This window comes from Chinchilla lanigera, unplaced genomic scaffold (assembly GCF_000276665.1).
Source record: "Chinchilla lanigera isolate Chin_1 unplaced genomic scaffold, ChiLan1.0 scaffold00097, whole genome shotgun sequence".
In the NCBI taxonomy this organism is placed as follows: domain Eukaryota; kingdom Metazoa; phylum Chordata; class Mammalia; order Rodentia; family Chinchillidae; genus Chinchilla; species Chinchilla lanigera.
The window spans coordinates 1328913-1355311 of record NW_004955498.1 but is presented as its reverse complement, the minus strand read 5'-3'; the positions used below and the strand labels follow the sequence as shown (position 1 = coordinate 1355311).

The following is a 26399-nucleotide window of genomic DNA, read 5'->3' as shown; positions in this document are numbered from 1 at the left end:
AGATAAGGAAAATGTGTAGAGGGTCTGAACAATTAAGGGCTTCCATTTTGCACTACTCTAAACTCCAGTGCCCTAAGTGGCATGGAGCATGCCCACAATTGCCCACCCTGCGTGGGCATCTTTCCAGAAATCCAGCTAATTTAGGGCCTTCTTCCCACCAACTGCCAGGCACCAGCAGTCTATGTTCCAAACGTTCTTATTTGCCTGAGGATTGCCCTGCCAAATGGAAAGTCCTAGAAGTTGGCTTAAAAACACACTGTGGTGAAATGTGAGAGAATCATAATAATAGCAGAGCTGGTAATTGGGAAGCTAAAAAAGAAACTATTTTATTAAAACTGTGATCTGTCCCATGTTTTTTTGTTTTGGTTTTTGGTTTTTGGTTTTTTTCCAGTACTGGGAATTGAACTCACAACTTTGCGCTTGCCAGGCAGGCGCTGTGCCGCTGAGCTAAATCCCCATGTGAAACCGCTGATCTGTCCCATGTTAAACCTACAACCTACCATAAGAAGGGAACTTATCCCAGCCAAAATCCGATGGGCAGTGCTTGCACTTTAGGCCAAGCAGCCATAGAAGAGAGCAGGTAATTCATAAAATGGGCTCAGTGTCTTGTACTTTTACTAATGCTTCCTGTGGAGAACTGCACTCTTACCGACTACATTGTGTACCACTCTGCTATAAAGCGCTGCTTTCTAAAAGGCAGCTTCCAACTGTAAACCTCCAGTGATGAGTTTATTTCTGTTAGTTACAAACTACTAAAATATTGCGTTCTATTGTATACATAGAAAGCAGCATATTTCACCACGGTAGCCTAACATGCTTTTGGCATAAGATCATCTTACATTGGAAAATGATTTTCATGTTTGTAAACATACATTAATTTTCCAAATGTGTGTGTGTGTGTGTGTGTGTTTTAGTGTGTTTTTAATGCGGGTAAGGTTGAGGTAAGGGATGAGGATAACAAGGCAAAGGACAGTTTATATAATTAATGAAAAAGCCAAAATGAACAGTATAAAGATGACTTTGATTTCTGTATTTCCATATAGTTTGGTCCTTATGTCAGGGTTGTGGTTTTATTTACCCCATTCTCTTGTATATTACCACTATCTAAAATGGAGGATTCTTGGCTGTTGAAGTTTGAGCTTTGAATGAGAAGGTGCAGATCAGGCCAGAAATCCAAATAAGATGGCCGGTGGTGGGACCAGGGCTTTGGGGCTTTGCTGCTACACAGCAACAAGAAGGCGGAGTTGAACTGGCATTGACTTCGTCAGAGCCTCTATGTGACTGTCATTCCCAGTTGTTGTATGCAATTATTTATGGTCTTCCAAAAGGTGAGCAATTTGCTTCAAGTGTGTCATTAGGCCACTTCAATGCCATAAATTGTTTCATTTGGAAAAATCTTCAAGCATGTACTTTTACACAGACAAGTCAACTTCCATTTCTATTATTGGAAAGAAAGAGGTCATGAGAGAAATACTCCCTTGATATACTCTTGGACAAATGAGTATTTAAAAATCCCCAATAGTTAATCTGGAGAAATTAGTTTCTACAAAGTCCTCTTCCAGGCAACATTAATAAAAAATGAAGACAGTGCTGAACAAATTGTAGGGCCCTGGCTTCTGAACTTCAACCTGGCACCACGTAATCTCTTACTCTCTCTCTTCCCAGCTGATATTATTTGTCTGCTTAACACATAGATGCCAGATGACCTGCAAGTAGTCTTGGGCTTACTGGCCATAGGAAGCCACATGACATTTCATGTCTGATCATGGCTGTCTAGATGCAGCCCTTATCCAGCCTAGTCAGCTGTAGCTGACTATTGTGTATAATGATGCCTGTAGCTAACATTACATGATGTCCAAACAAGTAGTCAGATTGTGGCCAGCAAGTCACAGTGTTGTTTTTCTTTTTCACTAATATCCCATTGCTTTGCTATCCCAGAGACTGACCCAGCCTGTGTCTGCATCACTGGAGAACCTCATAGTGATCACAGTTATTGGTACTATTACTTACCATGGGTCCTATAGCCTGAGCATTGGGAGACACCTAAGATTCATATGTTGAAATCCTCACCCCCACAGTGATGGCATTCAAAAGTGCTATCTTTGGGAAATGGTTAGGTCATGAGAGTGGAGGCCTCATCAATCGGGTTAGTGTCTTCACATATTTTTTTGTCTTTAATTATTTTTTTTTTGACTTTTGAGACAAAGTCTTGGCACTTAGATTGACCTTGAACTCATGGGTCTCCTGTCTCAGCCTCCCAAGTCAGTGCTGGGATTACAGGTGTGTATTGCCATCCCTGACTTTTAAAGGAGACTTCAGAGAGACTGCTGATCCCTTCTTCCATGCGAGGGTAGGGTGAGAGGGTGGCTAGCCATAAGTAAATGGGCTCTTACCAGATATCTTTTTTGCTGTTGCTTGAGGCTCTGATTTCCTGGCCTTCAGAACTATGGAAAACATACTGCTGTTGTTTATTTATTTATTTATTTATTTATTTATTTATTTTTTGTTGTTGTTGTTGTCTTTTCTTCCGGTACCAGGAATCGAACTCATGACCTTGCGCTTGCCAGGCAAGCGCTTTGCCGCTGAGCTAAATCCCCAGCCCACTGCTGTTGTTTATAAGCAACCCAGCTTATGGCGTTAAAACAGTGTGAATGGAGTGAGACCACGGGAAATCTGATTCGCCTCCCAACCAAAGTACATATTACTGTGAGTTGGGGTTCACAGTGTCAAGGACTGGGAAAGAAAAAGAGAAGAAGAGCTCAGCATCGAGACACTATTTCCTTGCCCAATACACAAGAGGGTTAGTTTGGGAACTCAAGTACTCACAACTTGAATGATACTGACTTTGTAGAAGCTCTGCTGGTTGGGTCACTCCACTCTGAAAAGAAAGGACACAATTACCGTTCATGTTTCTACTGTCAAGTGATTATTCTGAACTAAGCTAGATTCTAAAAAGTTCCACAGTTTATTGCTTCCTGCCAAACAGATGAAAAAAAATGGATCTAATTGGATGTATGAAACATAACAGTGTGTCATTGTTGCTCTTTCACGTTTTAATGATATTGAGAGGGAAAGAGGGAAAAGTGAGAGAGGAGAGAGCAGGGATTCTTCAGCTAAGAAGAAATTTCCAAAAACCACTTACTTTGTAAGGTGAATCCTGGAGTCAGATGTTGAGATTCCTGTAAGGAAGAACACATCGCATAAAAACGTGAGTTAAATGATACAAGAGGAACAAAGTATATCTGTTATTTGCTGAAGATACAACGACAAATGTTTGCAAATAGGAAACCACTGCTAACAATTACATTAATTAGGCTTCTGTCTGTAGCTCTGTTTGAAGAATAAATATTTGCTAGCCAAACCTGCTGTGACATGATTATAACAGCCATTTTTATCAGGATTATAAGTAAGGCTGGTGTCTACTTGGAAATGTGCGCCTCATGGGAACAAATGACCCATATGTGTGAAATTCAAGGGTATAATTTCTCGCTGAGCTAGGCAATGATGCCTCTACAGAGTACAGGGGACCTCGTTCAAATAAATGATCACGGCTTTTGTAAAACTGTAAACAGGAATAGAATATAATTAATAGATATGCTAAGTTTTCCTTGCTTTATAGAAACCACTCTAACTTTCTACCTCAGCTTCAATAGCTGTACTTCATTGAACAAGAGAAGAATGTTGATAAAACTTGATTACAAGTGGAAATATAGGAAACAATTTGGAATATGGTAGTGGAGTCTGTAATCTAAATAGATTTAAATCTGATTTGAAAGTCAATTTTAAAAAATTCATTCACTATTTTGAGAAACCTAGATTTGCACACACAGGGCTTGCTGGGAGTGTGGCACATGTGTGTGGATCCTGACAACATGGCCAGACAGAAGAACGACAATGCTGTTTGGGTCACACAACACCATGGGGCTTGGTGACAGAATCAGTATGACTGCAAAGCAAATATTCCCAAACAAGGGCCAAAGAACTCAAGTAAATAGAAGAATTAGCTGTGCATTGCTGCTATCAATAATGTGAAATTTAATTAAGGTGAAACTTAATCTCACCACTCTATACAGAGAAATAAAAGATTACAGTATAATTTATCTTTTTATTTTAAAGACAGTAGTAAAAGAAAAAAAGAACAATAGCAGCATACCAACGTCACAAACATAAACAAAACACAGCAAGCACATTAAAAGTGATAGAGGGTTTCAAAACAAAATGATAGGAATTAACAGTGGTTGTTATATTACATACTGTTATCTTCAACTACTTTGCTCAGATTACTAGATGGAAGAATGAAAGACTGTTCAAACCATTAAAGAGAATACAAAAATAATTATTAGATAAAGCATTAGAGATAATACAGAGTTTCACCAGACAAGATGGTAGGAATTCACCCATGGTTGTTCCATTGCATATTGTCTTCAGATCAGTTGCTCAGATTAACTGATACAGGTATGCAAAATTGGTCAGAATATTAAAAAATTTCAGCATTAATTGTTCCTTTCAATATACCATCAGACATCAGAAGTACAGTTATAATTTATCTTTAAAGGCAGTAAGTAATAACTATACCACCATGCTTTAATCCAAAGTGAACTCTCCGATCTATTTACCACTGCTCTGTTGCCCAAAATAAGAGTCTTCCTTGATAATCGCAAGAGGTGACAAAGGCCTCTATCATGATGTCTACACACTTTGCTGCTCAAAGTCTTCTGTCCCCTCTTTGATAAAGAACTGCCTTTTGACAAGGAGCTCTCTATACACCTTGACCATTTGATTTCCCTGCTTAGCAAATCACAGATGGCAAAAAAGGGAAAATAATTCTAGAAGCCAAGTCACTGGGAAGGAATGCTGAGATGTAGAAATGAACAGCACAGAAATCCATGGAAAGTGACACAGCAAAGTAAGAATTTGACAAACACATGAGTCTATGATCATTCAACGTAGAGACATGCATTCTTTCCTTGTAGCCCCTAAAGGCACAATTACATCAGAGTATAATACTACATCAAAATACAGTAGCTATGTTCATACTATCTGTGTTATCAGGAACAACTAAGGTATAGTCAGTATAATCTTGAAGGGAAGTCAGGAAAACATGAATTGCAATTCCAAGTCATTTCTCTTTCTTAGCTAGTATGTAAGGATAACCTTCAATTATCCAAGAATTCTATTTATCCAGAACATTGTATCTACCATTTGTATCTACTTAACTATAAAGTGATATTTCCCTTATTTTTCTAAGGGTTTTATTTTCAAGTGACAAGTCATGTTTGGACTTGTATACTTTTAGGAAATCAAATGACAAGTTCCATAGTCATTCAAATCAAATGTCAGGTTAAAGAGTAAAATATATAGCCAGTTTGGGTATTGGACTTGTAAACCTGACTTATAAAAAATCTTCATCTAATTATTTTGGTTTTTTAGTTTATTTTTAGTAGTACACATTTCTCTGACATACTGATCACATGCATCATAGGGAATTTGTACCTGTACATAACGTATCTTAATTCTTTGTTTTCCCCATTCTCCTCCCCTCCAACCTCTCCTGCCCTCCCCATTTACAAAAGCTTTGTTTCCATTTTTCCCTTCCATTCTTGTTTTTCCCTTTTCTGCTCCTTTCCTTCCTCCTCTCCCTCCTTAGTTCCCCTTCCCATATGAACATTTTCTTCCTGCTTCCCAATATTTATCATCCATTTTGGGCCTTATTTATGCTTTTAGTTTCTCCACAAGAGAAACAATGTGATATTTAAACACATGTGTCTGATTTATTTCCTTTAAGAGTATGGTCTCAAGGTGCACCCATTTACCTAAAAATGTCTCAAGTTTATCTTTCTTTACAGCAGACAAGTACTCCACTGTATATGAAAACCACATTTTCTTTGTCCATTCATTCATTAATGGACATCTAGGCTGTTTCCAAGATTTAGCTATTACAAATGGTGTTGCTCTATACATGGGTGTGCACATACTGCTTTTAACCCTTTTGGGCAGACACCAAGAAGGGGAATAACTGGGTCAAAAGGAACCTCTAATTTTAGTTTTTCAAAACATCTCCATATTGATTTCCATGTTGGTTGTACCAGTCTGCATTCCCACCAGCAGTGGACAAGGATTCCTTTTCTTCCCCCACAGCCTCACCAGCATTTGTTGTTAGTTAATTTCTTGATGACAGCCATTATTTCTGGAGTGAGATGGAATCTCAGTATTATTTTAATTTGCATCTCTGTAACAACCAGTGATGTTGGACATTTTTTCATGTATTTATTTTTCATGTGTACATCTTCACCTGAGAAGTGTCTATTCATTTCAGATGCCCACTTTTGAATGGGTCTTTAAATTTAGGTGAGGGAGGTTCTAATTTTTTTGAGTTCTTCATGTGTTCTAGAGATTAGTTGTTTGTTTGAGTAATACCTGGCAAAAAATTTTCCCATTTTGTAGGTTATCTCTTCACTCTTTTGGTGTTTTCTTTTACTGTGAAAAAATTTTTTAATATGATGAGATCCCAGTTGTTGATTCTTTTAATCTTTCTTATGCAATTGGGGTTTTGTTCATAAAGTCTTTGCCTACACCTATACCTTCAAGAGTTTTACCTATTCTTTTTTTCTTTGAGTTTTACCTATTCTGTCTTCCAGCAGATTGAGTGTTTCTGGTTTTTTTTTATTTTAAAGATAAAAGAAAGAAAACACATTAACAGACACATTGAAATTTACAAAATAACGCAAAAACAATACAAGCAGTACATATTTTCAGACAAAATGGTAGGAAATTAACAATGGTGGCTGTATTACACATTGATATGTTCAAGTTGGATACTCAGATAAACAAAGATAGGCATGTAAGATTGATCTAACAATTACACATTAACTATTCCTTTCAATAAAGCAATAGAAATCAGTAGTACAACTGTCTTAGCTATTCTCTGCATACCTATATACATATTTTCCCTTATTTCTTTCTTTTCTCTTTTCCCTCATCCCAGCTACTCCTGTCCTTGAGCAATATTTAGAATTTTAATATTTAATCAAACTTATTTTGATTTTAATTTAGTGCATGGTGAGAGAAATGGGTTAAGGTTTCATCTTCATCATGTGGAAAGCCTGTTGTCCCGGTGCCATTTACTAGAGGCTGTCTTTCTTCCATTTTGGGGTTTGTACCCAAACAGTCATTCGTTCCAGAGCATCAGTGGGGTGATCCATGGAGTAAATAAGACTGTTTTACTCACTGATGTAAGTAATAGATATTATACATTCTGGATAATTTTTAATGTGGAACTTGATAGACATTAAACCAAAAGTCCAAACAAATGAAACATCTTTGTATATAACCAAAGTCACAATACATAGACACCCAACCCTATCTTTTATAGCTTGGTCATAGAAAAGATCTGCATTGTCCATCTAGTAATTGTTAATGCATATAGTACAAATTAACAAAAATCTGACTCTGATCTGTGCATATTTCATAAACATGTCATACATATTAAAAATACTGTTGTAAAACTGTTTTCAGAAACTTATGTGAGACCCGTTTATATCATCGCCTTGATAATAATCCTATAATCAGAGGATCCTATAGGATCTAGATTCTAAAACAGAGGTCAGCTAACTTTTTCCACAATGGCCAGGTAGTAGCTATTTTAGGCTTTGAGCCACATTCTGTCTGTATCACAACTACCAAATTCTGCCACTACAGCACAAGTGAGGGTGGCTAGCTTTGAAGAATGCTTGATGTATTGACATCAAGATTTGAATTCCACGTTCATGATCATATTATTTACATTATCATGTTATTTTTCTTTTGATAAGTTTAACCATTTACATTTTTTTTAGAAAACCAAAAACTTAGGGGCTGTAGCATGCCAATCTCTCTTCTAGAGGATGTTTCCTGCATTAAACTTCCCCTAAGGACACTATAGCTCCCTTAATTGAGCTTAGCATGTCTTACCCCTTCCTTGTAAGTTTCTCAATGCTCTGAGAAAACGCATTTTCAATTTGGGATTGGTAAGAAAACTTAAATTGATTATTGTTTTTATAAATTTATGGAATGAGATTACTTATCCTAAAGAGGAAATGAAGGCTCGGAGGAACTTGAACAGGACCACACAGCCAGCAAAGGGCAAGGGCAGAGCCAGGATTAAAAGCATAGGGGATCACAGCTCCTATGGCAACATTCCTGCCCTTAGGCAAGCTCTGTCACGGATGCAAGGAAAGTGATGCTTTCTGAGCGGGTGGAGTCACTCAGTTCTGCTGCCAACACAGGGGAAATTCAAGTACCCTTTACACATGCACAGAAAGCAACCACGTTTGGGAAGATACAATTCGAACCTGTCTCCCTGTGAATCTGTATGGAAAAAGACACACTGAAAGACAGTGTGACTGCCGCTGTCTGAATGCCTAGATCTAAATGCCACTCTCCCATTTATTAACTGAGTTATTTTGTGCATATTACTTCCTCCTCTGTATGTTACAGATAAACAAGTTACCAGTATCCTTGGGTTGTGGTGAGGACTGAATTATTTAGTAAATATTAAGTGCTTACAATAAGGTGAGACATATGGTACCACTGTATTGTGTGGCTGTACTTTTCCTTCAAATCAACGTTTTGACAGGAATCAAATGGAACAAAATATTGAGTGTATGGTATTCTTGCTTTTACCAGTTTATCTCACTTGCTTCTACCCTTCTTATGGGGTTATGTGGCATACATAATTGTCGGAAAATGTAATTACGCCTGATTCCAAATTGCGATCATATATGAAAGCCCTTTAAGCAACCAGTCCTCTTGTATACACTTATAAATATCAAAATTACAGCTTGCATGAATTATCTACAAAACTGGAAAACCCAACTAAAATACTGCAATTTCTGCCCAAATATTGGATTCAGCAAAACCAAGGACATGCTCCTCTTGCTGGAGGTGCTGGGGAGAGGAACATCAAGCCCAGGGAACCCTCAGGAAGGGGGCTGGGGATGCATGAAGGAATGTTACACTCCCAGAGTGGAACAGGGAGGTTGCCATTCACTGAGGTCCAATTCCTTTCAAAGGAGAGAGAGGATAATTCAATGTAGTTTAGACCAGAGTTGTTGTCAAAGTCATGACTCCAAAAACTAGAAAGATCTGAGTGGGCATTTCTCTTCTCATAAATAAAGTGCAAACTCTTTAGGTGGCTTCCAAGGCCTTTCAGAGCAATGCATTCATTTACCCAGAGTTCATTTCTTTCCACTGGCCTATCACAAAATTACTCCAGCCACTTAGCACCTTATACTCACACAAATCACTGCATGATCTTGCATCTCTCTGTGCTTTTGCTTATTCCGGTCTCCTGCATGGAGTGTTCTTGTCTTGGGACTAATCTCCACCGACTTCCATGGAAATCACTTCGTCAACTCCCCAGGTGAGGATTATATGTTTCTTAGAGCCCTGTATTCTCTATGAAGACCCCCACTACATACATTGCTTTGTCATTTACCTGATAACATTGAGAAGGCTTTTCTTCACCCTTAACTTTTTGAACATTTTATGCCCTCAGCAAATAGTTTTTCAATAAATGGAAGGAAGAAAGGAATGAAAGAAGACAGGAAGGAAGAAAAGAAGGAAGGTAGGAAGATATTTTTTTTTAATTTAAAAGTATGCTATTAGATTTGCCACATTTATTTAGGTACTTTTAAAGCTGATACTCGTAAGTTGTTACTGGAAAGAAAACATTATAGTCAAGGTTTTACAATGGAATCATAGAGGAAAAAAGGTTGTGACTGTAAATGTGGTGTGCTGGCTTGGAAAGATTTTTCTGCTTGTGGGCAAGGACTAAACAGTGATGTATAAAAATGAAAAGTGATCTATCAGCGTGAAGAGTGTAAGTTTTCTTAACCTAAAACCTGTGAGTGTGTTGCTACCCTGCTACCCAGCCTTTCTAAAGAGATGAGCTCAACTCCTCTGGACACAGATCACAGTGATGCACAGGTAGAAGGTAATACCTGCCAGCGTGCTGCTGTGGGTTGTCTTAAGAACTCTCTTTCAATAAAAATTATATTTATAGCATCATTTTGAGGGTCAAGGGAGGGTAGATTTTCCTGGCACTAGAAAACCAAAGCATTTTATCCTCAAGATTTCCATCATAAAATGTGGGTGTCAAGGACAGTGGAGAAGGAGAACTGACCTGTCCTGGGGTGGGAAATGTTTTTTGCTCAGAGTTTCCATGAGTGTGCATGGCAGTGACAGTAGGAGGCCAGGAATGAGTCATCTTCTGCTAAGGAAAAGCAGAGCAACTTTATTTCCGGGTACTTAGGAAGTCAAACCCCTTCTGGGCAGTAAATATAGTAGGGCCTATATAAATATTTAAGACTACTGACTTAAATGGCCTATTTTTAGGAGAACTTAAAGTCCTTGCATCCAATCCCCTGTCTCATGCTGGATCTTGAAGCCTATTTGTGACACAAAGGACCATTCAGCACCTGTATGGACACCTCCAATAACAAGGAGCTCATTACTGGTTGAAGTGGCCTAGGCCATGCTGACAGCTAGATCAGACTATTTTTCTGGGTATGAGCTGGAAACCTGCCTTCCAGGGGCTTCTACACATAGCTTGCACTTTGGAGCTGTATAGAGTGCATCTCCTCCTCCTGTGGCATAAGAAACCCTCAGCTCCAGAAGACAGCCGTCCCATGCCCTGCTGTCTCCTCTCCGGCTGAGATGTTCTCAGATGTTGGGTTCATTTATTGGGAACCTTCAGCTTTTCTACCGATGCTCCACTTCGGCATTCTGTCACTAACGTGGAGGTTCCTAGGGAGGACTCCTGATTGCCCCAGGCTCTTCTAACTCTCGGTATCCTGTTCTGGGTGTGATGTGCCAGCTCAAGGGAGGACAGCACTGTCACAACCTTCAATCTGAATACTCTCATATTCACCTTCTCTTGATGCAGTCAAATAGTTAGTGACAAGATTGTGCACATGCCATTGATTTTTTCACATAAACATGAGGCAGCGGGACAGAATTGTTTCTCATTTACAGAGAAGGTTACTATGTGATTGGTAGCTCAGTTCTACTGGGCTGTATACACAGTATGTTTCTGAGGTGGAGTCTCCAAATAGGAAAAGGCCCTCGGGCTCCCACCCTCTGTTATCAGCAGGGACACCTTCTCAGCTCTTTCAAACACTCAGTTTGAAAAGAGGTGCTGTTCAAATCTTCCATGAGTCTTAGGGCATGTAGCCAACATGCTTTACCCTAAGAGCAAGGATAATTAAGTCACGTGCTCAAAATCCCAGCAACAGAAAGACGATACATTTTGTGAAGCAGGAGGGAGTCTGAATGTATTGGGTTCATGAAATATTTTCATATATAAACATTAAACATAAAAATCAATGGAATGGGGAAAATAAAGGAGCACTTTGGGGAGGGGTAGAGGGGATCAAAGTTTGTGAAAGTATTTTTAATGAGTAAGTTATATAACACTTTTTCCCAATCTTTATAGGTAACATAATTAGTCAGTTCAAAGGTAATATTAATAAGGACTCTCACATAGCACTAAAACCTGACTTTTTTTTCTTCTATAATTACCTAGTTCAAAAAGAGACTTTGATGTATGAAGAGCTGTAATGCAAGCAGGTACTTCACAGCTTCATTCACAGTAGCACTGCTGAAGCAGAATTTGTAAGTATTATTCAGACAAGTGCTGACACAGATTGAATTTTACCCAGCACTATTTAAAAAGGAGGTGGTAAGTACATTAAAAATGCACACAAGATTTAGAAGGGATGCTTAACCTACTTAAGAGACAGACTACTTCCAAGTGTTTTTGAGTTGTGCATTTGTATCCAGTTGATAACATTCATGACAAATGCTACTTACGTATTCATCAAAACACACCCCAAAGTAACTGTACGTGACAACAGTTTAAAGCAGAATTCTAATTACTATGTGTCTTAAAAATACTCAATGATCTCTTTTAAAATTTAGGTGTTCTTTTTTCTGATTAAGGCTTGTCTCCAAAATTAGATCATTTAAAATACGTACTTAGAGGAGAGAGGATTGGGGAGATGTTGTTCAAAGGACACAACGTTTCAATTAAGAGGGAGAAGTTCTCGAAATCTATCATACTTCATGGTACCTATAGTTAATAACATACCATACACTTGAAAATTGCTAAAACAGTAAATGTTCAATGTTCTCAGCATAAAAAGGTAAGCGTGTGAGGTGATAAATATACCAATTAACTTGATTATTATTACACAGTGCAAACATATGCCAAAGCATCACATGTTATGACTTAGATGTACATAATTTGATAAGTCAATTGAAAACAAGTTAATTTAAATCAATAAAATATACTTCATATTTCACCAAATTAGACTAAGAGACAGAAAGCTCCTCACATTCTCTCTCTGTCTCCCTCTCTCTCCTTGTGTGTGTGTACTGGGGATAGAACCCAGAGACGTCCCTCCACTAATGGTAAGGAAACTCTGTACCATTGAGCTACATCCCCAACCCTGGAGCATTGTCTATTTTCACCAACCAGGGGTATACCTTGAGTAATCAGAGGCCTAGTCACATACCCTTTCACCATGGGTTGTAGATGTGTGCCCGTGGGTTTACTAAAAGGTGTTTTAGACATGGAGAAGAATAAAATCACTCCTTAGTCCCGTAGGTCTTCTGCATTTACTCTGTGGCAAAACTTGATGATCCTGAATTACCAGGAAAGTGCACCAGCCTGCTGGCCAATACACGTGGAACTGCACTCACTCACATTTCTCAATTACATCCAATTTTCTGTATGTGAAAATGTGAGACTTCATGAAACACTTCGCTGAGCCTATCCTATGACTGATGCATTTGATTATAGCAGGGAGGATGCCATTGAAAGAAATATAATTTCCTGAAAGGATATCTTCAGCAACAAACTTTGTAGCATACTCTTTCACTTCTCAAAATGGGTTAGACCTGTAAAGTGTGGCAAACTCACAGCAGGTCTCCCATTGTTGTTTTTTTCATTAACATTGGTAAGATATTAATCTATTTTTATGTTCTCATTATTCCTAAGATAAGGACACCCATGCACATTTGTCCTACCATGCCAAAGTTTAACCCAGTTTCCAGGGAGGCATGAGCACCTGCTCCAGTGTGTTGCCAAGGCTTTTACAGCTGGCTCTAATGTTAAGCACCTGCACTCAACAGCAACCATCTATTCTCCTTTAACACAAAATCTTCCCACACACATCTGGTCAGTCTGAACCTCCGCGAAGAACCTCCTTCAGTTCAGTCCCCCTTTGAGCCTGTTGGTGAGAGATACAAGGCAGGGGAATGTGTGAAGATGCAGGTCACACAGTAGTGGGAGGAGACCACTGTGTGGAGCGCTAGGGAGAGGTTCCCAGTGGAGGCTACAGAAACAGTGTGTGGGTTTCATAGGCTTACACTGTACCCGGCACACAGTAGCTGTTCAAACAGTATGGGTTGAGATTAAACATAAGTAGTACGGGCCTTACATTCAAAGCCTTCAAACTTAAGATACGATTAAAGCAATCTTTCAAATGACTATCTTAATGAATGAAAATGGTGGTGATGTCTCCTATATTTCATTTTTGTTCGTGCTCTTTATAAATTGAGAAGCAGCCCCCAAATGTCCCTGGACTGAGAACAAGGAGAATTCAATTCCAATCTGAGTTCTGCCAACAGCTATATGAGAGACCCTGGTCAAACTCTTTACCCACTCTGAGCCTCAGTTTTCCCAACTGTAACATGTGGGCTTTGGCTTGGATGGTCTCTAGGGGTCCTTCAGTCGCCAGTGTTGTTCACTTCTGGTTCTACCTGCTCTGCCTGCGTCACAAGCCAGCCACAAGGAGATATGAGCTCATGAGTGTGTAAGGGTTTTGGAAACCATGTAGTATTGCACACATTCAAGTGTTATTGGTACCAGCCCCATGAGCACAGTTCCAGAATTGCCAGAATGAACTAGCACACACAGGCACCTTTGGCTCCCTGCCCAGGGCTCAGGAGGACAGGGCCTCCATACCCCTTTCCCTTTCCTCTATTGAGATGCCAAGAATGTAGGAAATATAATTTTGGAAGTATTTACAAATTCCTCTGATTAAAAATGATAACCGTGAACAGCTCATTGGTTTTTAGATAAATGGAGATTAAAACTGCAAAATCAAGTCAGAATTTCTTCTCAAAGGGACTTAGGATTAAATGACTCTCAAGTTATGTTATCCAACCTAGGTCTCTGACTTCCCTTGAGGTGTATTTTATTCTTTCTTTCCAGAGAGTATACTCCCAAAAGGAGCTGTGATCAGACTAAATATACATGGGGTGACTGGAAAATATGGTGGATGTTTACATTTTTAAAATGTATTACATAGGGCCGGGAATATAGCTCGGTGGCATAAGCACCTGCCTGGCAAGTGCAAGGACCTCAGTTTAATTCCTGGTACCAAAAAATATATTACAATACAAGACACATTGCTATGAGTCCCCTCAAAATAGCCCCTCACCAACTTTGTTCTGGAAGTCCTCTTTTGTTAGTATCTTTGTGAGGTATGATAAAAACTATGGTGAATGTCACTGGCAAGTGCTATGCAAGGGAAATTCAGTCTCATAAAAATATTATGCTATTTCCTCATGCACCTTATTCACTAGTTCTAACACAATGAGACTTCTGCCTCATTTGCAAAGTCAAAGTTATCATAAAAGGTAAATGTTTTGAGCTGATTTGGGACACTGAAGCAGCCGTGACAACACAACTGAAAACACTCATGAAGGAAGACTTCCAGAACTGCTTCAGAAAGGGGCAAGAAGAATGGGATGAATGTGTTCAAGATGAGAAGAAAATTTTTGAGGAGAATTATGGCAATGTATCTTTTATTGTAATTTTTAAAAAAAAATTGCTATGTATAATGTGGCCACCCCGTATTTGCTGGCCACATCATACATATGCTGGGTCATCTTCTAAGCCAACCCAGCCTAGGGATACAGCCTCAGCATCCGCCCTTCTCCAAAACTAATTTCCTCCTGAAAACACTGCATTCATATGTTCCATCTGTGTAAGTGAAATCTTCACATTAGAAATTGAATCTGCTTCTTTAGCTCAGGGTTCCTCTCAGAAACACACACACACACACACACACACACACACACACACTGGGCATGACTGTTAACTTCCAAGAAAATCTACTATATTTGAATAAATTACTCAGAACTTCTATATCCATGGGCCCTGACAGTACTCTGAGGACCAGAGAGAAAGGGCAGAGCAGTTAGGCATTATTGCCTTTGGGATGCCTAGGAGAGGCTGCCTAGGGATACAGCCTCGAGGGGTGCAGCCCAGTCCCTGCTCAGCCGTCAATACACTAGCAATTGTTAACTGCCCCTTGGGAATCTCTGTTTCTCCCCCATAGGAGACAGAAGCAAGTACTGGCACATTATCTGCAGCCGCAGAGCTGTTGGTGGGAAATGGAAGAAAGGAGCTGGAGCAGAGTTGCAATTGGGTCCACAGAGGGACGGAAGCAAGTAGCAATTTGGGAGAGGATTCATGCTCTGGTGCAGTCTGCACAGGCTGCCACGCTCAGTGTGGTGCTGCAGAATGCAGCTACATTGCTGTGAGGTGACTACAGAAACACGCATACCAACCTGCCTGCTTCTTCCAGCAGGCTTTGCTCTGCAAGTGCTGGGAAGACAAAGGTCATAGGATAGCACTCTTTGGCCAAAGCCAGGGGACTTGGTTGTTCTATGTGAAGTCTTGTGGGGGAAGCAGGGCATATGCAAGGCATACTGGGCTCTTGCTTCTGTGGTACCTCTCAGGTCAGACATTGTGTTTCTCCAAAGAAGCCAGTTTTATGCTAAAGATGCTTACGCAACATGTGTTCTGTATGTACGGCTCAAGAATCTTTTTAACCCTGGCCAGACCAGAGTCTAGAACACTGATGCCATTCAGGAATTAGGACACTGCTTGGAAGACTGGGAAACCGCTGTGGACATAGCATACCTTGGCGTCAGCAAAGCATTTGTCAAACCTCCTATAGAACTCCGGCAGCTTGGGAGAGGATGTGAAAGGTGCACTACTATACACTATGGTAGAATAATTGTACACAGATACATGAGTTAGAAAGTTAACCTAGCAGGCAAGTCTCTACATGTGTGTGGAAGACCTCTATCATTAGTAGTCCTCCCCTGTTGCTGTCGGCCAGGGTCAATAATAAGGAAGACTTACTTCGTTTTAATTTTTTATCGGTCCTTGTTTGCAGCACGTGATGCTTACATACCTTGTTTGGTGTTGGTGACTGCACATAACACAGTTCCGTTTTCCATTTGAGAAAGATCTGTCTCCCTCCTTCTTATGCTGTCATTTTGCTCTTTATTAATCTTTTGGGTTTTCACGTAAGAGAAACTATGCAATATTTAAGTTTGTGTGTCTGATTTATTTCATGTAACATCGTGCTCTCAAAGCAATAAAGCTCCACTTTGAGTAGGGCTCTTCGGTTGCAAAAATACTCTCACACATGTTAGGTTATTCAATCACTAATTGAAAGGAATATTAAGAAAAGCCTCCTTATCAAACTTACTGGTGACACTATGCTATGAGCAATCAAAATTTAGAAAGATCTTGCAACAGTGGCTCTGATCCAATAAGGTCGAATTTATCAGGAATAAATGAAAACTGCAAATATGACCCACAAGCCAAGTGCAAAACTGCTGAAGAGAAAGACCACCCAGCTTAGCTGTAATGCATAGGGATTTGACCTAATCATTTCCAAGTAGAGGGGAGGGGCTGTGGCAGCCAAAAGAATCAATGCCAACTGAAGGGACATTAAGTGTGATGCCCAGAGCATTGAATGTCAGGGTTCTGTTAGAAACGGCATGGAGAAGACCCTATTAGAAGCAGAGGGTGCCATCCTGGAGTTACTCCTGTCTCAGCAAGGCCCTGGGAACACAACAGTCCTCTCCAAGAAAGAGCTACTGGACTGGCGAAAACTGATAGGAAAAGCTCAGGCTACAGAAAGGTTCTGGTAGCAAAGGTTTGTGATTTGTTGACCAAAAAGTTAGGACTAGCTCTATGGGTAAAAGTTATTAAAGGGTCAATTTGAGCTCACAGTAAGGAAGAAATTCCAAGCATTCCAATTCACTTGAGCCTACTGTCTTAGAAGGCAGAGAGTGAACAGCACATCTCTAAACTGATATAGTCTCTGTTATGAAATTGAGATTCCCAGAAAGACAGGGTGGGGCAGCTGTATAGCAACTCTACTGCTCTCACCTAATTAGTAATTGCATTGTTCGCCTTTGAATAGTCAACAGTATGTATGGGAAGATGGAGAACTGAATGTGCATAATATTTTTTTGTACGACATATAAATATGGCCAGCCAAATTGGCCAAGGAACTTCGTTAATACTCCAAGTAAGTGGTAGAGGAAGACAGGGAAGGGAAACCTACTGTTGTCTCACAGTGAGATATGGCTTGCTCAGCTCTTGGAAAGTCTAACAAAAGTGGAACCATAGACTATCCTGGGCTTGATCGCTAACTATTCCTGCCAAGTGTCTTTAGTGCTCCAAGCTCTGTACCATTTAGTTGAATGAATATTCTACTGTTGGAATACTTTGAAGACAGTAAGACAGTGTCTTGAGGTTGTAGCACTGATTTCTGTGCAAGCACTGGTAAGAGGAAATCTAAACTCAAGGGTTACATTAAATGTAAGTGCTGAACTACGGTGTGACAACGGCCAACACAAAATGTCATCTATCAGACTACCCCCCCAAAGACCAGTTAGATTAAAAATTGACACTGATGATTTTACTGACATAGCACAAAAATCCTGGCAATGCACTTTAAATAAATAATTGACTGCTAAACTCTTGTGTGCTGGCCATTGTTTAAGGGAATCTGGAAGTTTCCCCTTGTTCTGACTCTATGCAGAGAGTCTGGGTTATACAGGCTGATCTTCATCCTGGCAGCCTCAAATCAAGGCTCGACTGAAAAAGGGCCTGACTCTAACTTGCAGGTGGAAAGCATGGTAAGTAGTATCCTGCAGCTTCATTTCGTGCTCCTTCAGAACACAAGCAAGCTATCCTCTTGCTGTTGCCACATGTAATCAATTCCGTTTTACCCACTCTGTGTAATGGGAACCTGTATGGCCAGGTCTGTCTATGCAACTTCTTTTTAACTTGTTACTCCTGAGGCATTCTCTCCTCAGGCACTTCAAAGAAACTGTTCCAAAGGCAGTGATGAACAGAGAGAAATCAATAGCCATGCACTGGGCAGAGCTCACCCATTCCCACTGCATACTGCCTACCGAAGTCGCAGCAGCAGCAGCCTGAGGCCACAGCCCACATCAGAATGGGCGTGACCCTCCTCCAACAAATGATTGACTTTTCTGATAATTTCAGTCCTTATCAGGACATTTGTCTACATTAGGTTGAACCAGTCAGAAGAGATGACTGGCTGCCCCTCTGGGAAAAGTTAGATTGAGCAACACTGAATTGTTTGGCTTCTGCTATAAAGGCAATGTCAGCACATGTCCAAGGGTTAGAAATGTAAGAACTCACTACTGAGAAAACTGTTTTGCAAAGATCAGGAGCAAAAAGGAAATAGAATTTCTGCTCAGTGGTCCAGTGTAGGCATTTGAGGATTCTGAGGTTTCTCGACGGTCAGTTCTTAGATTTCTAACCCCTGAACTTGTCTCTTTCATCAAAAAGCTAATTTTGACAAAAGAGCATTGCTACTCTTATCATAAGTGATTTTTCAATTCACTGTTGAGTTTCCTGCTCTCCTATTTCAAATTATTTTGTTACCAACTACATCCAATGACCATCCCCTAAAATATGCTGGCTTGAGACACTTCCTCGGGCTTTCATGACATTATAGCCACCTTTTTTCAGAGTCATTTTTACCAGGTGAAATGGCATGTTACCTCTTCATACTGGGATGTATTTCTTTATAATTATCCTCCAATTGGCTCCTGTAGCTCCAACTCAAAAATATCAACTTGAGAAAACTCACAGACCTTCACTGGCTCCTCTTTCAGCAACAGATTTAATGATCTACATTTAATTTCCTTTTTTCAAAAATCGTTTTTGGAATATGTAGTCTCTATGCATCTAAGAGCCAGAAGCCTGGACCAGGCCCAGGAATGGGCAGCTAGTGTATTCGTAACTGGAAAGAGTATACAAAAATAACAATTATTAGTTATCATTCAAAGTAGAACTAAAACAAATCTGTCAAGAGTTGTTGTTATGTTTTGTTTTTGTCTTTTTTTAGGAGAACAACATGCAATTTGTTTTCATGTCACCAAAATTACCAAAGGGATCGGTTGCTCTCCTATTGCTAGAGAGAAAACACAGAGTAGAGACGGCAACAGACCTGCCACTTAGAAAGCCGGCTTACACCATAAGTGAAAGATGAGAATGACAACTCCAGGCCAAGGAGAGCAGAAGGATCCATTTTGTGCAGTCCTCAGTCTAAGTCTTTTCAAAGCATTATACAAGGCGTTAGTATTCCATTTCTAAGGGCTGCTGTAGCTTTCAAACATAGCTCTCTTGTAGTTTACACTTATCACATTAAGAAAAATGGTAATGAGGAGATCATGACAGCTGCTTTTAGGAGGAACAAAGGCTCAATTGCCAAGTAAAAAAGAAGTAATATCTATTTTCATGGAAGGAGGTCTCCAGTGAACAAGTCTACTGCTGCTTTGTTCACTCATTATTTCTGAAATCAGTAAAAATAAGGCATCAGGCCACTAATACAGCAGGAACTCCATCCAATATGATTTGCATGGAATTGTCTTTCCTCTGGAATAACTATTTCAATCTCAGAACCACAGAATCAGTGTCAAAGGGAGGAAAGAGAACCCGTTTGTTCCATTCACATGGAATTACCTAACAAATCTATCACAGGATATCAGTCTACTGAACACTCCGCCTTCTCCCCACCCACGGACAGCCTACCAAAAAAATAAAAATAACCCAATAGAGGCATCAGGTTCTTTGCACTAGCCTGAATTTAACAACATCCAAACTACTCCTAAGCAGCAGTATTCAGAGAACCACCTCTGAGTATTCCAAGCTCCTATTAGGAGGTATTCCTGAATGGTGGACAGTCACTCCTCTCCCCAGATTCATTTCACTCAACAATTACTCCAAATAATGGGAGATAAATAGCATCTGTATTCCATATTAAGAGTGGCAAAGAAGCAGCTCAAGCGAGAGTCAGATCTTTTTCTAAAAAAGGTGCTTGACTGATGGAAAAAGAGATCATTCTAAATTCAATATGGTGCTGGAAAAATTGGCTTAATACCTGCCAAAACCTGAAAATAGACCCAAGCCTATCACCATGCACCAAACTCAAGTCAAAATGGTTCACAGATCTCAATATTAAACCAGAAACACTAAATCTATTGGAAGAGAAAGTAGGTAAAAACCTCGAAGACATAGGGGTAGGCAGAGAGTTCATGAATAAAAACCAAATTGCACGTGAAACACTTGAAAGAATCAACAACTGGGATCTCATCCTACTGAAAAGTTTCTGCACATCTAAAGAAATCACCAGCAGAGTCCAAAGAAAACCCACAAACTTGGAAAAAATTTTAGCTGATTGTCCCTCAGACAAAGGGCTTCTATCTAGAACATATAAAGAACTAAAAAATTTCAGCCCCTCCAAATTCAAAGACCCAATCCAAAAATGGGCAGTGGAGATGAACACACATTTCTCAGACAAGGAGATACAAATGGCAAATAAATATATGAGAAAATGTTCAACATCATTAGTCATTCGAGAAATGCAAATTAAAACAACACTAAGATTCCACCTTACCCCAGTAAGAATGGCTAGCATTAAGAAATCAACCAATAACAAATGCTGGCGAGGCTGTGGAGAAATAGGAACCCTTCTCCACTGCTGGTGGGAATGCAGACTGGTGAAACCACTGTGGAAATCAGTTTGGAGACTCCTCCGAAAACTAGGTTTAGAGGTCCCATTCAACCCAGCTATCCCCCTGCTGGGTATTTTCCCAGAAGATCTAAAAACATCATATCACAGTGATATATGTGCACCTATGTTCATAGCAGCACAATTTGTAATTGCTAAAATGTGGAAGCAACCCAAATGTCCATCCACCGAGGACTGGATAAGAAAATTATGGTACTTTTATATAATGGAATATTACTCAGCTGTAAAGAAAGATAAACTCAAGGCCTTTATATTTAAATGGTCACAACTAGAGACCATACTCATAAGTGAAATAAATCAAACATACATGTGCAAGCACCACATTGTGTCACTAGTGTAAAACTTGAAAGAGTTAATTTAAACTCGGAGGTATGATAGACACTGTGAAATGATAGGAAACCGCTGAAGAGTAAAGGGCTTCCAGGATGTGGGAAAAGAGAAGGGAAAGAAGGAGAAATTCTGTATGTATGTATATACAGGATAGATAACATGGTTGTTCTTCTGTCTTCTATTTCTATGCTGAAAGAAACTGTCAATGAGTCTTTGGTTGACCAGTATTGCATGTCTATATCTGTTTTCATGAGAAGCCACTTTGAAGATATCAATATATAATACAACCACCATTGTTAATTCCCTACCACTTTGTTTGTAACTCTGTATTGTCTGTATTGTGCTTGTGATATGTTGTAAAATGTTGTATGTCTGTTAATGTTTCCCTCCTTTTATCTTTAAAATAAAAAATAAAAAAAAAATTCAATATGAATACCCTTGGGGCAGTAGTGTGGCTGGAAAATTTGGCCCCTAAGCAAACTATAGAGCTTCAATCCTGTGTTAAAATCAGGAAAGCCAGTCCCTCTCTGCCTTGGTAAACAATGTCACTTGCGAAATAGCGGAAGCTAGGAGTATGTATTGATATGTTGTTTTTGGACCTCATAATTGTGAAGACACTTTACACTAACGTTTTGATTAAACACAAATCCAATCTCAAGTTGCATTTCATCACTTAATCATTTTTGCAAACACACACAAAAAGATATTTCTTCTCAGGCTTTTGGTTAAACTCAAGTGTAAACAAACATGTTACAATTGCACACTCAGCCTGTTACAGTATCACAGCACATTTTATTAGTAATTTCCCTTGACATGTTCAAAGACACCCTCCTCTGGACAGCAAAGCATTAGCTCACAATGAGGAAGGTATGCATTCCAATGGACTCCTCCCATAGCCACCAAAGCATCCCTGAGAAACTCGTGAGAGTCTATTGCCTACGGATATCTCTAAATCCTCTTTAAACTTTTATGTTTTCAGCCTATGTCATCCCTTGGGGTAACCAGATCAATACTTTTCCTCCCAGCCACAAATTCAATAAAGCATCGAATAGAAGATTCAAAAAGACCAATGTCAAACCCTTTGCTTGGAACATTCTAGTGGGCGAAGGTAACATTGGGCGTAAATCAAACAAAAAGCACAAGGAAGCCTCTCTCCTCTACATAAACCTGCCTTTCTTAGGCTGAAATTCAGATTGTTTTGAATACTTTTGTAATTCTCACCCAAAAGCCAGTTGCCAACCAGTGGTTTAGCACTGGGCTCTAGCCACATATTTCTTCCCAGGGCCAGAGCACACGGGCCCTCTACCGACTCTACTTGCTCCTGTTCATCCAGGCTCTCTTGTTTGCTTTGAAGAAGGGAAAAACTGCAAAATCATTTGAAAACATCCTGGTCAGGGATTTGCAAGCTACCCACAGAGCCTGTTATACAGCCGACAAAAATCAACATGGCAGGTTCTCCAGGCTTACTAAACAAATGTGACAATTTGAAAAGCTGCAAAGTGCCTTATGAACCATGGAATCGTCAAAAATGGAAAAAAAGCATACACAGTAGTAAAGACATGAAAGGGGCTCACAAGGTTAATAATTAAGAAAATCACAGGGGCAATTTAAACTCCTTGGCTAAACCAAATTGAGAATCTATGAAAGGTTGAGATAGGAAATTCAAAGTCATGCTTTGAAAATATTTGGAGGTGCTGAAGGTTAGGAAAAGTCAGAATAACAGTCAACAGAAGCTTGTATGGATTCCGTGGTTAAAATTTATAGGCATTTCAGTTATGTTAGCGTTTTAATCTACTCAAGTATCCAGTGATGAAATTTTCCTTGTTCCCATTTCACAGATGAGGTCACTGAGTCTTGGAAATGAAGCTATGCAGCTAAAGAACCTCTCCCTGGGTGCCTGACTTTGAGCTCAGGCTATGGCCACCACAGACTCTCCAGCACAGAATACTGCAGACTGTGGACCAGGGCCCAGATTCTCTTGCCTTTCTGGATGCTAACCATATTTTGATGGTTTTAAGAACTACCTTGTAGTTCTTTTGAAAGCACTGCTCTAACTCTCACCAGTTTTGTAGTTCACTGACATGCATATGGGTAATAACCTAAACGGCAAATCGAAGAAAGTAAGCCCACCTCTAGGGAGAGGACTGGATTTTTATGTTATGTTATGTTATGTTATGTTATGTTATGCTGTGTAATGTTGTTATGTTATTAGTACACGTTTGCAGTACATGACTTTTACATTCATCTTTGGGAATATGTACATGTGTCTAACATAGCCTTGATTCATTTTATTCTTTTTCCCCTCCATCTCTAGATCCGTTTTCCATGTTTTCGTTACATTCTCCTCACTCTCAGTCTTTTGGGTGCCTTCCTATGTACAAAAAATCTACTGCCCTGATTCCTTTCATCAATCTGCTATTTTGATCTGTATTTGTACTTTGTGTTACTCAGATGAGAGAATGGTCAATATCTCTGACCATTACAGTAATGCAAATTAAAGCAATGTTAAGATTTCAACTTATAATGGAAAGGATGGCACTCATTAAAAAATCACATAATAACAAATGCTGGAGAGGCTATGAGGGTAAAGGAGCGCTTCTACATTGTTGGTGGGAATGTGAACTCGGATAACCATGATGGTGATAACTATGGAGATTTCTCACAAAACTTAAAAGAGAAATTCCACTTAACCCAGCTATTCCTCTTCTAGATATCTTCCTAAAAGAGCTAAATACATCATATTACTGTGAATCATGAACACCCATGTTTCCAGCAACACAATTCACAATAACAAAACCCTGAAATCGCCCTACATGTCTATCAACAGGTGAATAGATAATGAAAATATAGCATCTATACATGATGGAATACTATTTGGCTATAAAGAAGGATACATTTGAGTCATTTGTAGGAAAATGGACACACCTTGAAAACAGAGTGTTTAATGAAATAAATCAGGTACCCAAGCTTAAATTCTGTATGGTTTTTCTCATTTGAAGGAGGCTCAGATTTATCAAATGTGCTTTGCCATCTGAATATATCAATGAATGGCTGTATATTCCCAAACTTTATTGAGATATAATTGGCAAAATTATATACAATGGTATAAAATGTATATAAACATTAAAATGTTTACCACAATCAAGCTAATTAATCTATCCATCACCTAACATAGTTAACTTTTTCGTTGTTATAGAACATTTAAGATCTACTCTTGGCACATTTGAGGTACATAGTACAGTGTTATTAACTATAGTCATCATGTTATACATAGTTGATACTTGAAATTTCTTTATCCTGCCCAACTGGAACTTTGTACAATGAATGGCTTTTCTCAGGACTCAGTCCATTTTAAGGCTAATGATCCAGATCTAGGGTCCCCAGAGCACACAAAGGGAAACAACTTCTTCTTATGAAGTGACAGGACCCCTAACATCACTGGAGCTAAGTAATGAATGTTAAGTGAATGCCTCAAGAGATGAAATGTTAGAAGGTGCCTGAAAAGGACCCTGAGAGGGGAAAAGAGGGAGTGAGGATGTATCACGCCCTGAAGTTTTATAAAACCCTTTCTCTACTAAAATGATCCTTCAAGGGGCTGGGGGTTTAGCTCAGTGGCACAGCGCCTGCCTGGCAAGCGCAAGGTCGTGAGTTTGATTCCCGATACCGGAAAAAAATAAAAATGAAAAATAAAAGAAAATAAAATGATCCTTCAAGAATTTCCTGTACCTTCTCATTCACAGACCTGGGATACAGCAATTGTTACTCTTCACTGAACGAAGGGGCAGGAACACGCCTGCCACCTTGACTGGAGGTAGAGTTCCCTGCACTGCCCACCAAGCCAGATGTAGGCCTGAAACTTCTTTCTTTCTGCACTTTCAGTTTGTCTACCTGTTTAGCTTCATTTTGTTTTCTTCCTTATTTATTAGAGGCACTGCTCAAAGCTAGAGTTCCATTTAGCCCCTGTGTTCGAGATAAGCCTCATACAGAAACTATGTACCCTTGACTCAGAGCCTGGGCTGACGCTGTCCTTGTGCTGGACAGATATATTCTAACAGATACACTAACATACTCTGACATAGTCAAGAGTACATAGTTCCTTAAAAGATAGAATGAGATTTTGTTTCATTTAATGGTAAAACTCAGAAGGGAAACCTAGAACTATTTGACGAGATAAAGCCACGTGCCAATTTGTTCATTGTATCTCTGTACCATGATGAAAATAGTGCAATTTGTGCTAATATAGTAGCCACTAGCCATATGCAGCTACTGAGCACTTCAAGTATGTCCAAAAGGATCAGAGAAGTAAATTTTAGTTTAATTTTAATTAATTTAAATTGCATAGCTAGTCACAGGCGGCTGTGTTGCTGTATTGGATAGTACAAGGCAGTCGTCACTTTACAGATGCAGACTCTGAAGCATGCACTGATGACGAGACGACCAGAGTCACAGAGTGAGGTAGCGGCAGGCTCACGACTTGCTCTGAGGTCTCTTTGGGCCCAGTCCAGTGTCACCGGCATAGCACTTTCTTCTGAGTCTCACTTTCTCCCAAGAATGATGCTGTAAGGTCTTCGATAGCACAAGGACAGCGTCAGCCCAGGCTCTGACATCACGGCAGATCCCCCAGATGTCTGACCCACCATTCACTTTTCTAACAAAGGAACTAGGGTAGGAAAGCCTACCAAGGCATATGAGTTAAAAAGCAGGGAGAATGCTGCAAAGGTAGAGAGTGGGCATGCTTTTCAGGATTCCTCCAAATCCAGCAGGCCCTGGGAAATAGGAGGGGTGCTGAACAGAAAACTATGAGACCCAGATAACCAGGATGTTTTAGCTTCACCTGACTTGTAGGCTGTCCTTACAGTTGCTTCCAAATTACATGTTGGCAGAGGACAGCTGGATAAGTCTGTTCATGGTAGTGTGTTTACTTCAGGAATGAAGGACTTCGGGGGGAATAGGGCATTTAATGGAAGCAACAGGCAGGTTATTGGCCACAAAAGGTCTGAACAAACTCAGACTCACTCAGGAGGTAAGAACACATCTCATGGAAACTGCTTTCTTGGGACAATGATAACAAGCACAGGGACAGGACCCAAATATTTTCTGAAAGAACGCTCTCTCCCATTGTAGTAGCAAACGGGGCCCTGG

General features: G+C 39.7%; 1 protein-coding gene across 1 annotated transcript in view; it reads right to left on the bottom strand.

The window, feature by feature from the left end:
• Aff2 (AF4/FMR2 family, member 2) overlaps positions 1 to 26399 on the bottom strand; it is a 484709-nt gene that overhangs the window by 141720 nt on the left and 316590 nt on the right. Inside the window, exons 5-6 of the mRNA XM_005406396.1 lie at positions 3143 to 3179; positions 2845 to 2878 (exon numbers count right to left, since the gene is read on the bottom strand). Coding sequence (XP_005406453.1) covers positions 2845 to 2878; positions 3143 to 3179 — 71 coding nt within the window. The remainder of the gene's footprint in view (positions 1 to 2844; positions 2879 to 3142; positions 3180 to 26399) is intronic.